At 39.1% G+C, this 21,506-nt stretch overlaps 1 protein-coding gene across 11 annotated transcripts; it reads left to right on the forward strand.

The window, feature by feature from the left end:
* The first annotated feature begins 426 nt into the window (after window positions 1–426).
* LOC104244467 (probable mediator of RNA polymerase II transcription subunit 26c) lies at window positions 427–20,825 on the forward strand. 11 transcript variants are annotated; one of them, XR_011406568.1, is made up of 8 exons: window positions 428–897; window positions 969–1,037; window positions 1,116–1,198; window positions 1,324–1,382; window positions 2,180–2,286; window positions 3,586–3,645; window positions 4,029–4,090; window positions 9,261–9,285. XR_011406568.1 is itself a non-coding variant. In XM_070171602.1 (7 exons), the coding sequence occupies exons 1-7, from the start codon at window positions 655–657 to the stop codon at window positions 4,032–4,034; spliced, it is 627 nt and encodes a 208-aa protein (XP_070027703.1). In that variant the 5' UTR covers window positions 428–654; the 3' UTR covers window positions 4,035–4,893. The 11 variants fall into 11 exon arrangements, 8 of the variants coding, with proteins under 8 accessions (XP_009798192.2, XP_070027703.1, XP_070027704.1 ...); XR_011406567.1 differs by having other exon boundaries at window positions 427–897; window positions 3,586–4,090; window positions 9,261–9,281; XR_011406566.1 differs by lacking the exon at window positions 9,261–9,285 and adding an exon at window positions 4,906–4,965 and having other exon boundaries at window positions 427–897; window positions 3,586–4,090.
* The last annotated feature ends 681 nt before the right edge of the window (window positions 20,826–21,506 follow it).

Raw genomic sequence — 21,506 nt, forward strand, 5'->3', positions numbered from 1 at the left:
TTCACTAAAAAAGAGTTTCGACCGACCCCATGTTGACCTATTATATACAAATTTTAGCTTTTAAGGTGGAATGTATATATTTTGTCAATAAAATTTATTAAACATGAACATTTAGGGTAATAAAGTTTTCAATAGTGTATAGGAATGAAAAAATTCCAAATATTACTCCTTCCGGTCCATAATAAGTGGCCAATTTGCTTTTTTATTTTAGTCCAAAATAAGTGTCCATTTATATAGAATTGATCACTTATTATGAACCAATTAGACAAGAATTTAATATTTTCTTAATGAGTGTGCCCACGGTAAATTCTTAGCTAATAAATATATCACGGTAGAAGCTAACCAAAGAAGGCTACAAACAATATAAATGGGGTAGCAACCAACGCCATTTCCAAAGTATAAAACAATAACGACAAAAACATAGAATGTGTTCCAAAGCTACAAAAACACTTTAACTTAGCACTTAAAACCATACCATTGACTCTTGTCCCCATTGTATTCCCATTTCACTCTGTCCCAAACTCTGCCTTCTCTCTCTCTGTTCTGCCCTGTTTTTTTTTCTTCCAATATAATTTTAAATTATATATACCGTCAGTAATTCATAAGAGAGACATTTTCCTACTTGGACTAAGAATTCCACATAGTTGTGTAAACATGGAATTAGATGAATTCCGTTTAATGTTGGAGAATTCAAGTGTGGACTTGTGGACATTTATTGACACAGCCATTTCTGTAGCCATTCGTGATCATGAAAACGAGCTTCTCAGCCGAAGAGACGCCATTGTTGAGAAGCTCAATGCTCCGCTTTTGTGTAAGAATTGTAATTCTGCTGGCAATTATGAAGATTTAGAGACCAAAATCATCAGAATCAAGAAGCTTTTGGAATACCCAAATCAGGTTTTCCTTTTAATTTTTATTTTTGGATTTTCATTTGTTTTTTGATAAGTTTCAAGTCCGTGGAATTTCAGTCTGAGAATTGCTTGGTTGAACTGCTCCAAACTCTTGCTGAAATGGACATTAGTTTCAAGGTTCTTGAGGTAATCGAAGATGGTATTAATTAATTTGAACTAGCATTTTCTCTTAATTAATTATCTAAAAGTTTGTTTGTTTTGAAGATAACAGATGTTGGAAGACATGTAAATAGACTGCGGAAGCATTCATCAAATGAAGTAAGAAGACTCGTTAAACTACTTATCAGGTTTCTTTCCTCCTTCTAATTAACACTATAAATATTTATTTTATTTTATTTTCCCTCTGAAGGCATAATAGGAGTAGTATTTTTCATGTAAATGTATTTATGTGAAATATTGGGTAATTTTACAGGAGGCGGAAGGATATTGTTGACGAATGGGTGAGACTGAATACTCCACCAGAAGAAACAGGTCACTACTAGAAAAACATCAATTTGTGACAAGTCCTTAATTATGGGTTAGATTATTTAAATGTTTGTGATCAAGTGATTATTTGATAATTGTTTAAAGCAATTAAATGAGAACTTTATTTATAAAATCCGCATTTGGCTAACTTGTACACACCTTTGATTGTTTCATTAAGTAACTGCCTGCTTCGAATAACTCCTTGGTTGTATCAGCTGAATTAAACCACATCCTTATGTGAATAAATGAATTTCTTGGTAAATGGACAGGACGAGAGGAGATTTTATATATATCATAGAAGTTTGTCAATATACCTTAAAGAACGTGCTCCATGTGTTACTACTACACTAGAATCTCTTGTAGAAACATTGATAGTATATTGCTCGATTTTCCTTTTTATATTTCTTTTACTTTTTGGTACTCTTAAGTATCCTTTTTATCTTATTGTTGTTGAGCAAGGCAGGGCCGGATGCACGCTTATCAAAGTGGTGTCACGCGACACCGCTTCGTCGGAAAATTTTATTATACATGTATGAAAATGGATAAGTACAAAAAAATAACATCATTTAACATAAATTGTGTCTCTAAAAGGTCAAGATTCAAACCTCAACTAACACATTTTTCTTTTGCAAATATTTGAGAGAGCCTTTGTGATGATATTTTCTAACTTAAGACTCAACAAAACTAATAGACTAAAGTTATTTTTTATTTAAAAGTATGATAATCAAAGTTATATTTTAGTTCTTTTATAAATTTTGATACCGTTTATAAAAATTTATGTGTACGCCCTTGAATTTGGGCAGGTGATGCTGACTCTCCTTTTCAACCCCACTTGAACAACAACTTTGAAGAGAGAGCTCCTCTTTATGGGATTTCTCCAAATGGTTCGTCATCTTATTGCGCTCGCAAGGTATTTAGCTAGCATTATTTCCATTTTGCACCCTCGACACATTATTTCTGAAGAATAAATATAAAGATAGTTCAAGAGTGAAATATTGGATATTTATATTGTCAGCGTAAGAAAATTTGTACAGTACTTTCTCCATCTCGAATTATTTGTCATGTTTCTCTTTTATACGCCCCTTGAGAATATGTTAAATACGAAAGTTTTTTTTATTTTTTTACTCTTATTTATATCTTAAGATATACTTGTTTGATCCAAAAGATATTGAAACTTTTTTTATTAAATCAATTAAAGAAGATGAAGAGGTAAATCTTAGTCAAACGTAATAAACTCCAGATCTATAAACGAATTAGAAAATAATGCATAAGACAAAATAAAGGTGATCAATCTTATTGATGCTTTTCATTTGCCTCCCATTAATCGGTGGAGAAAACCATTTTACATATTCCCTTGGAGATTGTTTTTTTCTTCCTTCTACTATGAAGGTTACAGAGGAGAGGAAAGAGAAAGAGAAGAAGTCCCCTTTCCAGAAGGTTTTCCCCCCATATATATAGTTATGGAATCTTTGCTATGTGCTTGGTTCGATACACTTTCATAGTACGTCCGCCTTTGTAACACCCCGTAAATTTGAATCAGTTGTGGATGAATTAATTGAGTATTAATGTGGTGGTTATCAATTGGTTATGATAATAAGTATACGAGGCATATCATAAGTGACTTGGGGTCTAAGAAAAGACCTAAGTCTAAGCCAAGTTGGAAAATTACATGATAGACTAAAATTCTAAATGAGCACGCATAAGACTATATTTTGGACGGGAATATCTACATTTATATAAGGTTTTATGTGATGCACAACCTATAAAATGAAATATCTTTGAGTCTAGTTTCTAACGCTTCAAACCGTTCGTCATTTGGACACTCCTACCAGAAGTTATGACCAAATTACCAAAAGTAACACACAATTTTACACTACCACAGTGCCCCATGCACCGCCCCATGCGGCGGGGCTGTGTAAATTAACAGAGCACCTCCAAATTTCGTTTCTAAACACATTTTTCATTATCACGACGCCCCATGCGCCGCGACTGTGCAAATCTTCGTTTTTTTGTCAACCCGACCCTATTTTGATATAAAACCTTCGGGGGTTATTTGCCCCACTTCATTTGGATGAATTTTAGGGTTTTCCTCTACCCTCTCTAGACCTCCAACCCCTCCCATCTTCAAGGTAAGTAATCCCCATTATCTTGGTGTGAATTCCATCATTTATACACTAGTATTGATGAAATCTACACATAAAATACTTAGATCTTCAAGGGATTTCTTCAAGAACTCAAAGGAGGGTTTTGCAAGATTTCTTCCAAAAAGGTAATCCTACACCCTTATACTTTCATGTATGGATTTATTAAGGGAATATGAGTATGAATAAGTATTGGAACTTTTGGTATGGTGATTGGAAACTATAAGTTCCCAATTTGATTAAACAACTATTATAGAGATTGAAAGATGTTTATTTAATGGAACTTTATTAGTTAAGGGTGTTGTTTACCTTATGGATGATAAAGAATAATATTGATTATAACCATTTGAAACTTTAGAATTTATCCAAGAGTAAGAGAATGGGTTATTGGGTTTAGGAACACCATTAACAGAGATTATGAAGCTTTATACTCACCAAGTGTTTGATAAAATGCCTAAGTGACCAAAACATGGGTATTGTTGCTAATTTGGAATTCCTTTGAATTGTATAGATATAGATTAAAGTTGAAAGGGTTGGCGAATGTTGTATTATGCTCAAGAGAAGGAAGTTAAGGTATGTGAGGCTAACTCTCTATGTTTGGTAATATTAATGATTCTCCCTACACTACGTTTCTTTTAAGACGTATCAATTACCTCAAAAATATAGTTAAGCCTAGTTCCTTGAATAATTGTAGAGCTTCTATTCTCTAGCTTCATAACTCGTTCATGACTTTCATTCTAAACGTTGTGAGCTCAGTGCGTATTCAATATAGACTTGGGTTTGATGCCCCCGAGTCTTAGTATGGATTACTTAGTATGCCATAAACAGTTGAAGTTTCAGTGTTCATAATCAGTTCAAGAATATATGTCTCAGTCTAGTCCTATTCAGTATTCCAGTATTATGTAACTCGGTGTGATCCAGTATTCCAGTATTATGTAACTCAATGTGATTCAGTATTTGACTATCATATATTGCAGTATGATTCTCAGTTCCTGATTTAAAATCCCTGAATGTTGAACACTTGTATTTGGGCCTGAGGCTGCAGTTTATGCTTTATGCATTTTGGACCTACGATAGCAGTTATGTATACGTATACTTGGTCCCGAGGCCGCAGCTTGTGCACATATATATATATATATTAGGCCTGAGGCTGCAGTTTAATATTCAGATAAACAGGTTGTTCATCATTCAGAAGAGGGGGTATTCATATCCTTACTTCATTTCAATTTAATTATTAGCTACCTTTCAGTTATCAGTTATCAGTTCAATTACCAGTTATCGGTTATCATTTCAGTTTCAGTTTGAATAGTTATTATTTCAGTTATCAATTATAAATTCTCAGTTATCAGCGTATTTTCAGTTTCAGCATTTATAATTCTTTCTTTCAGTTGCTTTACATACCAGTACAATTCAAATGTACTGATGTCCCTTTTTGCCCGAGGCCTGCATCTCACAATGCAGGTAATGATTTACAAGTCGACGACGCAGAGCGCTAGGATTCTCGTACCAGCTATTTGGTGATCCCCAATTATTTCGGGGCATTATCATTACTTTACAACCTTTCAGTATTTACAGATAGTCAGTGTTTTCAGTACTTCAATAGAGGCTTCATAGGCTAGAGTAATAGTTAGACAGAGTCTCAGATTTTTCATATTAAGCTATGTTGGCTACAAATATGTTTCAGAATTGTATTAGTATTGCCGCACTTTGATTTATATCATCCAGACTTTCAGTATATCAGCATGTATTAGTTTATCTTTCGCATTCAGTATGTTATGATACCATATGTGGATTCAGCCAGCCAGTTGGTTCGCTCGGTCACATGTAGTCAGGCACCGAGTGTCGTGTTACGTCCAGGACCAGGTTCGGGGCGTGACAAAGCTTGGTATCAGAGTACTAGGTTCAAGTGTCCTAGGGAGTCTATGAAGTCGTGTCTAGTGGAGTTTCCTTTATAAGTGTGTGTCGGCCACTCATATAAATGGTTAACTACCAAGACATCCAGGATTGTCTGATTTCTTTCTATTCTAGATGGTGCCATGAAGCTTATAGCAAAAGGTAACCTTTTCTTCTTATCGAATTCCAAACGTATTGGAGTCCCAAGCGACGCGCAAGAGAAATGAAAGGTCCTAGAGAGGATAATTGCCTATTGGGGTATAATCATGGAGTACAGGTTGGTAAATATGAGACTTTAAAGGATGTTAAAAGTGGGATGCAATGGATAGTATTATAGATTTAGAGCATAACCTTATCAGAAAGTACAAAAGTAGTTATCATGTCTTATGGTTATCAGTTTACCTCAGTTACCAGTCATACAGTCTTTCAGTTAGCAGGTTTATGGTTATTCAGTATGCTAGTTATTTATTATTCAGTTACCAGACCTCCATTTTTTAGTGTATCAAAATTTCTAAAGACCTGGGAGTATACTGTGATGCCTACGGGTTCTAAAAGAAAATGTAAGTAACAGTGATTATAGCAAAATCTTCTCATGTTTTAGGTATTAAGACCCAAGACTCACCAGATGGTGCATGAAGTAATTATCAGATGTGTATGGCAATGTATCCGTATGTCAGACCTCACGGTGTAACCGGTTAAGAATTCAACCGCAGCAGGCATAGAATTGATCACTATTGTTTTGGGCAGAAAAGAGCCTAAGGGAAATATAGCTAAGAATAATATAATGTACGACATGAGAACCAAGAGCAGGAGACATTGAATTTTAAGGAATGATTTTAAGTTGTTTAGATTTATTCAAATCAGAACTAGAAAGTACCATGTCAGTGAATTTGTATACGAAGTGGCTATTATTGTGAGATAAAATATATGACAGTTCCACTTCACATGATGTGACTATGTGTTAGGACGGAGGTTTATAGTCTGTAGTGAATTTGAAGTGTATAGAAAGTTTGGGGTTAGATATTCCAATTTTATTTAAGACAGATGAAATTTCTCTAAGTGTGATCCATGTGCATAGTTCAAAAGAATGATAGGGTACGACAAAAGAATATGGTCAGATAATGAGGGAAGTTAGGATAAACCTTATGATTCACTTTAGTTATTCAAATCAGAGCAAGAAAACATGATGCTAGCGGGTGGTTAGTAAAAGAATAGTAAGTTAGTTTTGACTAAATATAGTGAATTAGCAATTTCAGCAGAGCTAGTAGAGGTAAGATTTGATTCACTTAGTCAGGTTAACTCCAGCGAGTGGATGACAGTAAAAATATCGAATATGTGTTAGAACCCATGAAGTTTAAGTTAAACCTGAAGTACAGTGACAGTGGAAAAAAATAGCTAGTAGTGAAAGAGCAAGCGATAGAAGAATAGACTTTAGGAATTATCGAAATGTGGTTTTTCCAAGATTGATAGTGTGAGTAGAGTTAAATTATTAAGATGGTGTATGATAGTTGTGGATACATCAACTTTCCTATATGTAAATAATTTAGTTTTTCTAGCTCAGAAGTAAGTTGGAAGATGAGTCGTCATTGACGTAGAGTGCAAGAAATTGCAGAAAATAAGGAAAGTTATCGGATCCCAACAAAAAGAGAAGGATTCGCAAATATAAGATCTTTGGTCTAAGGGATGATGTGAAAATTTTTAATAAGTCCAGTTAGAGATTTGAAACCCGAATAGTTAGCATGGATATGAAAAAGAAAATCAGTTCGGTAATGAGGGAAAATTGTATAATTACCACAAGGAATATGTCTAGAATGTGTAAGAAATACAAAGTGAGTAGAATGACCACCGAGCTTAGTTATTGATGATAAAGTGATCACAGATAAGCTATAAAATCATGCCCAGTTATGTATTACGAGGGCAGTGCCATTGCACGAGACTCTAATATTCCGAGTAGTGGTCAGTGACTTAGCTCACAACAATACTATAAGTGTTTTCAGGAAGTGCTTAAGAAAATAATCAAGTGTGGGAAGTGTAATTCATGATTGAGGTAGACAAGAGAACTATGGTGAAATAAGTTCACCGCTTAGCCAAGCAAAGAGTTTGGCTTTCGGATTCTGAAGATGATGGTACTTTGAGGTACCAAGACAGATTGTGTATTCCAAATATAGATGGACTTAAAGAGGGAAGATCATGTTAGAATCCCATAATTCCTGGTATTCTTTCCATCCAGGTTCCCCAAACATACATCATCACCAAGGAGATTTATTGGTTGAACGACATGAAAAAGAACGTCGCAGACTTTATGGTCGATTGTCTGAATTGCTAGCAAGTGAAAGTCGAGCAGTAGAAAGTCTAGTGTTTTCATCACAGAATACACATACTTTTGAGTGGAAATGGTAAATATGAAAATTTATAACGGGACTATCTTGCTCATTTTAAAAGCATGATTTGATTGGATGATCATAAATCGACTTACCAAGTCAGCACGCTTCTTCCCAGGAAAAAAAACTATAGATTCAGTAGAAGATTATACCAAGTTGTACATTCAGGAAATCATCTGATGTATGGGACTCCGTTGTCCGTCATTTCGGATTGTGGTGCTCAGTTAAAATGAACTTTTAGAAGTCCTTTCAGAAAGGATTAGGCACAAGTTTTTCGTCCTCAGAAAGATGGCCAGGCAGAGCGCATTATTCAAATAGTTGAGGATATGTCCTTAATGTTAAAAGTAATTGGGATGATCACATACCTCTCATTGACCTTGCTAATAATAACACCTACCCTTCTAGTATCAAGATAGAACTGTGAGAGACTCTGTATGGGCGAAGGTGTAGATCGCCAGTTGGTTGGTTCAAAGTTGGTGAAGAGGAATTGTTGGGACCAAATTTAGTCTATCAGGCAATGGAGAAAGTTAAGTTGATTCAAGAGCGTTTGAAGAAAACTCAGAGCCGCCAAAAGTCCTATTCGAACATGAAACATAGAGACTTAGAGTTTCAAGTTGATGATTGGGTATTTCTAAAAGTCGCCTATGAAAGGTGTTATAAGATTTGGGAAGAAAGGAAAGCTCAATCCCAGATACATCAGCCCATATAGGATCCTATAAAGGATCGGGTAAGTAGCTTATGAGTTAGAATTTCCACCATAATTAGCAGTTGTACACCAGTATTTCACGTGTCATTTATAACATTCAAGTTTCCAGTATTCAAATCTCATGTCACGACATTTGTGTTTCCGGTATTCAGATCTCATGATTAGAACATTCAAGTTAGTTCAGTACTCATATACTCATGTCAGTCCAGTACTCAGATATTCATGCCAGCTTAGTACTCAAATATTGATGTGAGTTCAGTGATCACGTTAGTTCAGTACTCGGTTATTTGTGGCAGTTCAATATTCATATATCCACGTTAGTTCAGAATTTACGTATCCATAACAGACAAGTGTTCATGTATATGTATCATGTGATACGTATTATTATGCCCTATGGAGCTAGTGTTATGCTCGGTTAACTAGTAGGTATTTTGGAGAAATGCCGAAGGTATCTAACCTTCTCATTCAGACCTTAAATTACAATATCCATGTATTTCAGTATATAGTCAGTTTAGTAGCCATGCGTCGCCCCATGCGTCGCGGCTGTGCAAATCTTCATTTTTTTGTCAACCCGACCCTATTTTGATATAAAACCTTCGGGGGTTATTTGCCCCACTTCATTTGGATGAATTTTAGGGTTTTTCTCTACCCTCTCAAGACCTCCAACCCCTCCCATCTTCAAGGTAAGTAATCCCCATTATCTTTGTGTGAATTCCATCATTTATATACTAGTATTGATGAAATCTACACATAAAATACTTAGATCTTCAAGGGATTTCTTCAAGAACTCAAAGGAGGGTTTTGCAAGATTTCTTCCAAAAAGGTAATCCTACACCCTTATACTTTCATGTGTAGATTTATTAAGGGAATATGAGCATGAATAAGTATTGGAACTTTTGGTATGATGATTGGAAACCATAAGTTCCAAATTTGATTAAACAACTATTATAGAGATTGAAAGATGTTTATTTAATAGAACTTTATTAGTTAAGGGTGTTGTTTACCTTATGGGCGATAAAGAATAATATTGATTATAACCATTTGAGACTTTAGAATTTATCCAAGAGCAAGAGAATGGGTTATTGGGTTTAGGAACACCATTAATAGGGATTATGAAGCTTTATACTCACCAAGTGTTTGATAAAATGCCTAAGTGACCAAAACATGGGTATTGTTGCTAATTTGGAATCCATTTGAATTGTATTGATATAGATTAAAGTTGAAAGGGTTGGCGAATGTTGTATTATGCTCAAGAGAAGGAAGTTAAGGTATGTGAGACAAACTCTCTATGTTTGGGAATATTAATGATTCTCTCTACACTACGTTTCTTTTACGACGTATCAATTGCCTCAAAAATATAGTTAAGCCTAGTTCCTTGAATAGTTGTAAAGCTTCTATTCTCTAGCTTCATAACTCGTTCATGACTTTCATATTGAACGTTGTGAGCTCAGTGCATATTCAATATAGACTTGGGTTTGATGCCCCCGAGTCTTAGTATAGATTACTCAATATGCTATAAATAGTTGAAGTTTCAGTGTTCATAATCAGTTCAAGAATACATGTCTCAGTCTAGTCCTATTCAGTATTCCAGTATTATGTAACTCAGTGTGATCCAGTATTCCAGTATTATGTAACTCAATGTGATTCAGTATTTGACTATCATATATTGCAGTATGATTCTCAGTTCCTGATTTTAAATCCCTGAATGTTGAACACTTGTATTTGGGCCTGAGGCCGCAGTTTATGCTTTATGCATTTTGGACCTGAGGTTGCAGTTATGTATACGTATACTTGGGCCCGAGGCCGCAGCTTGTGCACATATATATATTGGGCCTGAGGCCGCAGTTTAATATTCAAATAAACAGGTTGTTCATCATTCAGAAGAGGGAGTATTCATATCCTTACTTCCTTTTAGTTCAATTATTAGTTACCGTTCAGTTATCAGTTATCAGTTCAGTTATCAGTTATCGGTTATCATTTCAGTTTCAGTTTGAATAGTTATCATTTCTGTTATCAATTATAAATTCTCAGTTATCGGCGTAGTTTCAGTTTCAGCATTTATAATTCTTTCTTTCAGTTGCTTTACATATCAGTACAATTCAAATGTATTGATGCCCCTTTTTGCCTGGGGCCTGCATCTCACAATGCAGGTAATGATTTACAGGTCGACAACGCAGAGCGCTAGGATTCTCGTACCAGCTATTTGGTGATCCCTAGTTCTTTCGGGGCATTATCATTACTTTACAACCTTTAAGTATTTACAGATAGTCAGTGTTTTCAGTACTTCAATAGAGGCTTCATAGACTAGAGTAATAGTTAGACAGAGTCTCAGACTTTTTATATTAAGCTATGTTGGCTACAAATATGTTTCAGAATTGTATTAGTATTGCCGCACTTTAATTTATATCATCTAGACTTTCAGTATATCAGCATGTGTTAGTTTATCTTCCGCATTCAGTATGTTATGATACCACATGTGGATTCAGCCAGCCAGTTGGTTCGCTCGGTCACATATAATCAGGCACCGAGTGTCGTATTACGTCCAGGCCCAAGTTCGGGGCGTGACAGCCTTCGTCGCCCCCAGAGCGTTGTTTTTTGACTTGGTGGATATTGTGAGTACGGGATTTGGAGCAAACCATGTCGTTTTCTTTGTCTCGCCGCTTGGACGGGATGTCGGTTGGATCGACCGTAGCGGTTAGATTTTGACCAATACAGTTAGTCCCTTCATTTGCCGGGGTCGTCCCTTATCGGGCCAGCAGACGGACTATGATTGTTACATATCTGAGAGAAATCTGACTACCTACCCTTTGGGTATGATCCTTAGGCTCAAGTAAGGTAACGACGCCCTTTCGATATCCTTGGACCGTTGCGACTGTTTCGAAACCAAAACGTCGTTTGGATTGAAACGTTGTTCGTGGTTGCTGCCATTATGACATACGTTCCCAGGGAATTGAAACGTTTCGTTCCTGAACAGATTCGATTGGCGACTCTTGGGTTTCGTGCTTGGGGGATTTATATCTCTTATAAATAGGAGGAATACATCATTCGATTGACACACTTATTTTCTCTTTACTTGAAAGAACTTTGCGAATATTCTTTCCTCCTAATACTTCGAATTTTTAATTTTCCCCAGTTAGCCGAAAACTTTCATTTTTCCTTTTCTTTATCCCTTTGCTTTACCAAATTGACACAAAAGGCTGGTGATTCTTCTCCCGCTGACCTCTCTATCACAATTTCGATGCCGGAAAGCGATGTTCTGGCCACCGGAGGAGCAGAAGTGGTAGAGGATGAGGAGGTCTCGTCGGTGGCCGAGATCTTGCCTCAACTTGGGAAGGCATGGACTGACTTCTACAGTCCCACCGGGGAGGAGCCGGAACCTTCTCCCTCTGTTATAAACTAAGAGAGGATCTTAGAATTGAAGGCTAGGTAGGGTATTCCTCGTTACATCGAAATATTGCCGGCAGTGGGGGACGATATAGTCCATTTTGACCGCCCAGGGTATTAAATGTTCTACACCTACCCCTTTATTGTTGGAGACACGCTTCCTCTCCCTCTCCTGGTGGTAGGTTTCTGCCGTTTTTACGAGGTATGCCCTACTCAACTTTCGTCGTACCTATATAAATTGTTCCTTATGCTGCTCAAGTTTGTGGAGCTCGTTGGTCGCGAGATAACTTTGGGGCACATACTCAATATCTTCGCCCCTCAGCTCATTCGCGGCACGATGATTCACATGTGCCATCAAAGGTCGAAGAGTCTGGTGGTGAAGATGGACGATAGGGCTAACTGTCGCTTCTACGAGAATTACTTCTATGTGTGGACCAAGCACCTTATGGCAGATCCTACGAGATTCCCTGAGAAGTGGAACTTCGCATGTAAATTTCTATACTTTTAGTCGGAGAGATGTCCGACCACTTTCTGTTGTAGTATTAAACTGTTTTGTGTTTTTACAGTTGCGAAGCTACCCCCTGCACATGTTGAAGGTATCCGCAAGTGGGTGAGTACCATCCTTCCTCATACGGCGAGGGTCCGCACATGGTCGACCTTCTATAAGAAATATGGACGCAAGCCTCTTACAGGTGAGTGATGTCATTTTTGTTCGCTATTTTTCCCCTTTCCCTTTTTACTTGGTTTCTTATGTGCTATTCGTCGATGTCAGGAAGAGTGCAGAGAGCGAGGGCTCCTCCATTAGATTTTTGCCAGCCTGCATCGTCTGCTCGCCCTGCTGCAGTGTCTACTTCTCGACCTTCATCGAGGGCTGCTTCAGTCGAGTCTATGGATATGGTCATACCTATAAAGGCCACCCCTCAAACTGAGACTCCGACCCATGCCGCTTATCTAGCTGATGAATCTTCCCATGCCGAAGAAGGAGAGGGGCCATCCAAGAGGCGGCGAGTGGAGTCCGGGAAACACCTCCGGCTGTAATACATCTGGAGGAAGACTCTCCCTTGACGGGATCTGGGGCGAGGGTTGATACCATTCCACCTGTAGAGACAGAGCCAGTCGTTGTATCTGCCCCATCGACGGAGATTCCTGCCACTGATGTTGATCAGCAACCTGCCGCGGCAGGAGGGTCAGATTTCTCAGGCTGCTGTTGTTGTTTTAGACGGACCTTCGTCCTTAATACCTGGTCGTGCTTCCTCCTTGGCTGCTGAAAGGGGAAAAGGCGTCATGGTCGATGACTATGAATCTGAGTCGAACCTCGATCCTGATGATGTTAAGATGTTTGAAGAGGGTCTTACTCGTTCGGTAGTTCGTGTGGGAGGCCCGTCCTGTATTTTTGAGATCTCATCGGATATTAATTTCCTGGGGACACGGAGGACCTGGTGCTGCAGTTTGACATTTTATGTTCTGTTGTCGAGAACGAGGCTCTTCGAAACGTTCTTGATATTGATCTGATGCACGAAGTGGCCGCTATGGGCTTGAGGGTACGTTTCGCCTTTCTTTCATGTTCCTTTTATTTTTCCAGATGATATGGACTTGATCTATCTTTTCATTTTTTAGACGTACATTGTGGAAATTGAGAGTGCTCGTAGGGCCAACATTGGGGCCAATATTTTTCCTGAAGATGTTGGAGAAGTATCAGCGTTATCGCAATAAATGTCGTGAGATGCATGAGTGGCTGAAGGTGAACCTTGGTGCTCAATCCCTCGGTGAGGAACTAGATAAGAGGGACCAGTAATTGATGGAGGCTATTCACAGAAGTAGCATGCTCGAGGAGCAACTTCATGCGAAGGATGAAGAGGTTGAACTAGGCAAAGGGGTTGCTGCAGAGTGTGAATATCTTCAGGAGAAGCTGAGGTCGATGTAATTTGAGATGGATCAGAATCTTATCAGGGTCGAGGAAATGAGAGCGGAGTGGATGGGAAAATTGGCAGAGTTGGAGAGAAAGGTTGCCGGGTTGGAGAACATCGAGAGTTCCTCGTCATCGACTTCGGCAGAACACTATCCGCGTCCTCCAATCCAAGCAGGTATCGGAGAGAGCGACGACCACGCTAAGGGAGGAGAGGCTCAAAGAATGCATCGGAGAGATCGACCGGGAAGCGTCGACCTTAGGGGACCAGGACGCTGCTCTGGAGGCTGAAAAGGAGCAACTGTTGGCTCAAGTCGAATCTTCCTCCGCCGTTGTTCCCCACCACTTGCACGAGCTTTGGGTTCATGATGAGGCCCAGCGAGACATATATAAGAGTTCGTGGGAGGCGGGCAATGTTACTGAGGCCGCATATGAAAGAGCACGGGCGAAGGCACGAGAGGCTCGCGTTAAATGTGGATATGACTCTGCGACGCCGAAAGCTGATGAAGGCGCGAATGATGAGGGAGGACTTCCTGGAGATGGTGTCGAGTGAAAGAATAGCTATCTTTGTCTGTATTTTTTTTGTTATTGTTTATTGTTTTTTCCTGGACTCCGTTGATTTTAGTCGTATGTAATCTGCGGCTGTTTGTGCAGTAACTTTATATAAAAAGGGATTTTCCATTGTCATATGCTTTCTGTATTTCTTTTCCCGTTTTGCTCTTCATAATTTTGGTGCAAAGGAGTAGATTCCCGTGTGATAAGTTCTCGACTCTTAGGGAATTTAATGTCACATGAGATGATTAGGATCCTGATAGCGGCTTTGACCGACGGGACAATTTTTTTGGGCTTATGTCGAGGTACCACCTCATCATAGCCTGAAAGATATCCAATTCTATTTCTAATAGAGACCTTAGCCACAGGGATGTTACTTTCGAGCCTACACCGAAGTAGTATCCCATTGTGAGTCCCAGTTTTCTTCGGCGATGGCCTTTGGCCTTAAGGGTGTTGTTTCGAACTTTCATCAAAAATTAACCCGTTGTTGTTCGATCGAGGTCTAACTCTTTGTTTTAGCGAAGACCCTTGGTCTTCAGGGTGTTATTTCGAACTTTCATTAAAATATCAACTCGTCGTTGTTCGATCGAGGTCGAACTCTTCTACTAGGCGAAGGTCCTTAGACTTTAGGGTGTTATTTCGAACTTTAGTCAAAATATTAACCCGTCGTTGTTCGATCGAGGTCGAACCCATCTTTTTGGCGAAGGCCCTTGGCCTTTAGGGTGTTATTTCGAACTTACATCGAAATATTAACCCGTCGTTGTTCGATCGAGGTCGAACCCTTTTTTTTGGTGAAGGCCCTTGGCCTTTAGGGTGTTATTACAAACTTTCATCGAAATATTAACCCGTCATTGTTTGACCAAGGTCGAACTCTTCTTTTTGGCGAAGGCCCTTGGCCTTTAGTATGTTATAACCTTCGTCGAAATATTAACCCGTCAATGTTCGATCGAGGTCGAACTCTTCTTTTTGGTGAAGGCTCTTGGCCTGAAGGGTGTTATTTCGAACTTTCATCGAAATACTAACCCGTCGTTGTTCAATCGAGGTCGAACTCTTCTTTTTGGCGAAGGCCCTTGGCCTTTAGGGTGTTATTTCGAACTTTCGTCGAAATATTAACTCGTTGTTTTTTGATCCAGGTCGAACTCTTCTTTTTGGCGAAGTCCCTTGGCCTTTAAGGTGTTATTTCGAACTTTCATCTAAATATTAACCCGTCGTTGTTCGATCGAGGTCAAACTCTTCTTTTTGGCGAAGGCCCTTGGCCTTTAGTGTGTTATTTCGAACTTTCATCGAAATATTAACCCGTCGTTGTTCGATCGAGGTCAAACTCTTCTTTTTGGCGAGGGACCTTGGCCTCAAGGGTATTATTTCGAACTTTCATCGAAATATTAACCCGTCAATGTTCTATCGAGGTTGAACTCTTATTTTTAGCGAAGGACCTTGGCATTTAGGGTGTTATTTCGAACTTACGTTGAAATATTAACCCGTCGTTGTTCGATCGAGGTCGAACTCTTCTTTTTGGCGAAGGCTCTTGTCCTTTATGGTGTTATTTCGAACTTTCATCGAAATATTAACCCGTCGTTGTTCGATCGAGGTCGAACTCTTCTTTTTGGCGAAGGCCCTTGGCCTTTAGGGTGTTATTTCAAACTTTCGTCGAAATATTAACCCGTCGTTGTTCGATCGAGGTCGAACTCTTCTTTTTGGCCAAGGCCCTTGGCCTTAAGGGTGTTATTTTGAACTTTCGTCAAAATATTAACCCGTCATTGTTCGATCGAGGTCGAACTCTTCTTTTTGGAGAAGGCCCTTGGCCTTTAGGGTGTTATTTCGAACTTACGTCGAAATATTAACCCGTTTTTGTTCGATCGAAGTCGAACTCTTCTTTTTAGCGAAGGCCCTTGGACTTTAGGGTGTTATTTCGAACTATCGTCGAAATATTAACCTGTCGTTGTTTGATCGAGGTCGAACTCTTCTTTTTGGCGAAGGCCCTTGGCCTTAAGGGTGTTATTTCGAACTTTCGTCGAAATATTAACCCGTCGTTGTTCGATCGAGGTCGAACTATTCTTTTTAGCGAAAGCCCTTGGCCTTTAGGGTGTTATTTCGAACTTACGTAGAAATATTAACCCGTCGTTGTTCGATCGAGGTTGAACTTTTCTTTTTGGTGAAGGCCCTTGGCTTTTAGGTTGTTATTTCGAACTTTCGTCAAAATATTAACCCGTTGTTGGTCCCGGTTTTTCGGTGAGTTGAGTATCTTCTGGGGAGTCTTAGTTCGCCTGATTTTATTTGAGGCGGGGAATGTGGTGTTGGAGAGCAGAAAACGATGTTTCTTGGCTAGCACTCGTTTCACAGTTCTATAGGAGTTTTCCCTCGTCGGCCTTTTGATCTTGGGGAGTTCTCCCTCGTCGGCACGGTCTTTAAATCCCTGGGAGGGCCTTCTCGGGGCACCCTCTTAGTGAGGGAGAGGGGGTATCACTCAAGGGGTACCATTTCCTAGGAGTTGGGCTCGTCTGGCGGACGATATTTCGGTCGTCTTGTAGCAATTCCCTATTCTTCAGTTGGGATGTTTCCTCGCGCGCTTGCCTGCGCGATGCTTGCATTTTTGTTTGAGCAAACAGCATAAGGTGGATCTGTAGCATTGCTCGCTTTGCTTGGAGTTTCAATGGTTGACGGGGGTGATGTTTTATGAACTCTGTAGCCATATTTGGCCCTCTTTCCCTTCCTTTTTTTGTGCCATCGTCTTGTGCGGGCTAGGCTCGTTTTGGCTTGCTCGTGGGCTGCCTGGCGTGCGAGGGAGGATACTGGTTGCAACCTCTACTGGTGTGTAGCATCATGATCTGGGTTGGCGTGTGAAGTTTACTTACCATTCGTTTCGGTGTGATCATGTTTCCGATTTTTTATCTGGAGGAGATTGGGAAGTTTTCACTAAGAAATCCCCACAGACGACGCCAAATTGTTTGACCCAAAAGATATTGAAACCTTTTTTATTAAATCAATTAAAGAAGATAAAGAGGTAAATCTTACTCAAACGTAATAAACTCCAGATCTATAAATTAATTAGAAAATAATGCATAAGACGAAATAAAGGTGATCAATCTTATTGATGCTTTTCATTTTGCCTCCCATTAATTGGTGGAGAAAACTATTTTACATATTCCCTTGGAGATTGCTTTTTTCTTCTTTCTACTATGAAGGTTACAGAGGAGAGGAAAGAGAAAGAGAAGAAGCCCCTTTTCCAGAAGGTTTTCCCCCATATATATAGTTATGGAATCTTTGTTATGTGCTTGGTTCGATACACTTTCATACTACGCCCGCCTTCGTCGCCCCCTGAGCGTTGTTTTTTGACTTGGTGGGTATTGTGAGTACGGGATTTGGAGCAAACCATGTCGTCTTCCATTGTCTCGCCGCTTGGGCGGGATGTCGGTTGGATCGACCGTAGCGGTCAGATTTTGACCAATACAATACTCTCTATGTGTCTCATATTATCTGTTGTGTTTCTGTTTTACACTCCCCTTAAGAAATATTAATTAGGAAAGGGATTAAACTATTCTACCTTATTTATGTCATAAGATATAATCTCTCTATTATTCTATTTATGTGTTATCTCCCTCTTTAAGAACAATTATTACTAAGAGTAAAAAAGAAATAAAATAATTAGTTTTGTCTTGAACTTCTAAAATGACAAATAATTTGAGACACCTATTTTAGTAACCACGACTGTTAATATGAGACGGAGGGAGTAGTATCTTTTCATTTAGTATTTACTCATTATTAAGGTATTTGTAGTCTTCAAGAACAATTAATATTAAGGATATAATCAGGAAAAAAATTAATTTACTCTTGAACTTCTAAAATAAAAATAATTTGAGACAATTATTTTTAGAAATCACGACAAATAATATGAGACGGGGTATTAAGTCACCTCTATCCGCTGTAATAGATAATCTTTTTGTTATTTTCAAGTACAAATCCATTTAAGGAGGTTTACTTGTACTTATCATTCAGATAATATAATAGTGCAAAAATAAAATAAAAATTAATCATATTCCAATGGTGTATATAATTTAAAGCTCATTTTTTCATTATATTTATTAACCGTTTTTTGAGTCAAAATAGCATAGCATAGAGAACAACAGCATTACTCCAATGTCAAAGCGCCTACATGAGGATTACGTAGAAGCACATCATGGTGTGTTCTCTTTTCAAAACGACGATTATATTTGTTCTGTTTGTATGAGGAACTAGGGAACAAAACCGGGAAGAAGAAGTTACTCCGACTCGCTAAGGTGAGAGAGACGACGGCTCGAGATTTGGACCAAGTGAGGTGCATAAAAGATGAGGACGGCAAAGTTTTGTTGGGGGATGACCAGATTAAGAGGAGATTGCAGACCTACTTTCATAAACTTCTAAATGAGGAAGGGGATTAGGATATTGTACTAGGTGAATTGAGGAATGCCGACAGCCCCCATGAACTAAGTGATTGTCGGGACATAGAGGTCGATGAGGTCATGGAGGCAATGCGTAAGATGAGAAGGGGCAGAGCTACCGGACCAGATGAAATTCCGGTTGAGCTTTGAAGGTGTGTGGGTAGACCAGGCTTGGAATGGCTTACTAAGTTGCTTAATGTTATATCCAAGACTAATAGGATGCCCGAAGAGTGGAGGTGGAGTACAATGGTCCTGTTGTATAAGAACAAAGGCGATATCCAGATCTGTAACAACTATAGGGGTATTAAATTACTAAGTCATACCATGAAAGTCTGGGAGAGAGTGGTAGAAATGAGAGTGCGAAGGACGGTGTCTATTTCAGACAACCAGTTCGGGTTCATGCCGGGGCGATCTACCACAGAAGCTATCCACCTTATTAGGAGGATGGTGGAACAATACAGGGATAAGAAGAAGGATCTCCACATGGTGTTTATCGATCTAGAGAAAGCGTACGACAGGGTTCCTAGGGAGGTCTTATGGAGATGCTTAGAGGCTAAAGGGGTCCCGGTTGCCTACATTAGGGCGATTAAGGACATGTATGATGGAGCTAAGACTCGGGTTAGGACAGCAGGAGGCGATTCCGATTATTTTCCGATTATTACGGGGTTGCACCAAGGTTCTGCGTTCAGCCCTTTCCTATTTGCCCTGGTGATGGATGCTATAACGCATCATATTCAAGGGAAGGTGCCATGGTGCATGCTATTTGCTGATGACATAGTCCTAATCGACGAGACACGACGCGGCGTCAGCGAGAGGTTAGAGGTTTGGAGACATACCCTTGAGTCCAAAGGTTTCAGGTTGAGCAGGACGAAGACGGAATACCTTGAGTGCAAATTTGGGGCAGAGCCGACGGAAGCGGGAGTGGAAGTGAGGCTTGATTCTCAAGTCATCCCTAAGAGGGGTAGTTTCAAGTACCTGGGGTCGTTTATTCAGGGGTACGGGGAGATCGACGAGGATATCACACACCGTATAGGGGTGGGGTGGATGAAATGGAGGTTAGCGACGGGAGTCCTGTGTGACAAGAAAGTGTCACTGTTACTGAAAGGTAAATTTTATAGGGCAGTGGTTAGGCCTGCTATGTTGTATGGGACCGAGTGTTGGCCGGTGAAGATCTCACACATCCAGAGGATGAAAGTTGCAGAGATGAGGATGTTGAGGTGGATGTGCGGGCATACAAGGAAGGATAAGATTAGAAATGAAGATATTCGAGAGAAGGTGGGTGTGGCCCCCATGGAGGACAAGATGCGGGAAGCAAGACTCAGATGGTTCGGGCACATTCAGAGGAGGAACACTGATGCACCGGTGAGAAGGTGTGAACGACTGGCGGTGGTGGGTACGAGGAGAGGTAGAGGGAGACCTAAGAAGTATTGGGGAGAGGTGATCAGGCAGGATATGGCGCGACTTAGGGTTACTGAGGACATGGCCCTAAACAGGGAATTGTGGAGATCGAGCATTAAGGTTGTAGGTTAGGGGAAATTGTGATGTCTTTTTTACAGCGCACTAGAGTGAGACTAGCCAGTTAGGAATTAGTCTTAGGATGTTATTGATCAACTACTGATGATGGGCTTTATCTGTTGTGTATTAATACCTTACATCTTTCTCGTATTTCCTATATCTCTTATATTGCTGTTACTTTGTTATTTTATGGTATTTATGTTATGTTATGGATTTTATGGTATTTTATGTTGTTTTATTATGAGTCTATTGATAGTACTAATATAGTGTCTCTTGTTGCCTCTTTGAGCCGAGGGTCTCCTGGAAACAGCCTCTCTGCCCCTCGGGGTAGAGGTAAGGTCTGCGTACATATTACCCTCTCCAGACCACACTTGTGGGATTACACTGGGTTGTTGTTGTTGATTATATTTGTTCTGTTATTATTGTTGCATTTTGTTTATCATTTTCCAGAGAAGTAAAAAAAAAAAGTGAAATAAATAAAGTTTCTAAATATAGCATATTTTTTGGTCTAAAATAGTAGGAGTACTAAACAAAAGGACAAGAGAAGTGGGCTTTCACGGCGTACGCAAACAAAAGAAGTCAGTGGTAGACTAGTAGATAATCCCTGGAATCCCTACTAGACTGCTTTTGGTAAGTACGTACAATTGATATCGTAAAACAATTATTGTAGTTTGACTTTTATATTTGGTCGAAGCATTTTCAAGCATTTATTTTTATTTCTCAATAATTATTTAATGAAATTATATAGAATACGTACAAGTACCTTAATTCTTCAAAACTAGCACTGATTAGGGAATAGGCTTTGACTGATTAAGTTCACATAGAGAGCCAATTAAGTATCGAAAACAAACTTCTTTTTTATTAGAGAAAGTACAATGTTCGTGTTTTTTTGGTGTTTCTTTTTCTTCTCTTTTCCCATTCTCTTAATTATATTCCCATTATAACATAAAATGACTGCAAGTCCAGAGCCTTTTTTTCAAACATTGGTGTTAGAACAAGTTTTCATATACCTTAAACTATTCTATTGGGTACCTACCTTATTATATACTCCCTCCATTCCAATTTATGTGAACCTGTTTGACTGAGCACAGAGTTTAAGAAAAAAATAAAGACTTTTGGAATTTGTGGTCCTAAACAAGTCCAAATAGGCCCCAGAGTATTTGTGTGATTATAAAAGTTTCTCATTAAGGGTAAAGTTGTAACTTTAAGCTAAATTGTTACCAAATTTAGAAAGGGT

This window comes from Nicotiana sylvestris, chromosome 4, assembly GCF_000393655.2.
Source record: "Nicotiana sylvestris chromosome 4, ASM39365v2, whole genome shotgun sequence".
NCBI classification, from domain to species: domain Eukaryota; kingdom Viridiplantae; phylum Streptophyta; class Magnoliopsida; order Solanales; family Solanaceae; genus Nicotiana; species Nicotiana sylvestris.

Coding starts and splice junctions, on each gene's coding strand:
- LOC104244467 (XM_009799890.2), top strand. CDS start 655: ATGGAATTAGATGAATTCCGTTTAATGTTGGAGAATTCAAGTGTGGAC. Junction 898..968: donor TTTTGGAATACCCAAATCAG/GTTTTCCTTTTA, acceptor GTGGAATTTCAG/TCTGAGAATTGCTTGGTTGA. Junction 1,038..1,115: donor TTAGTTTCAAGGTTCTTGAG/GTAATCGAAGAT, acceptor TTTGTTTTGAAG/ATAACAGATGTTGGAAGACA.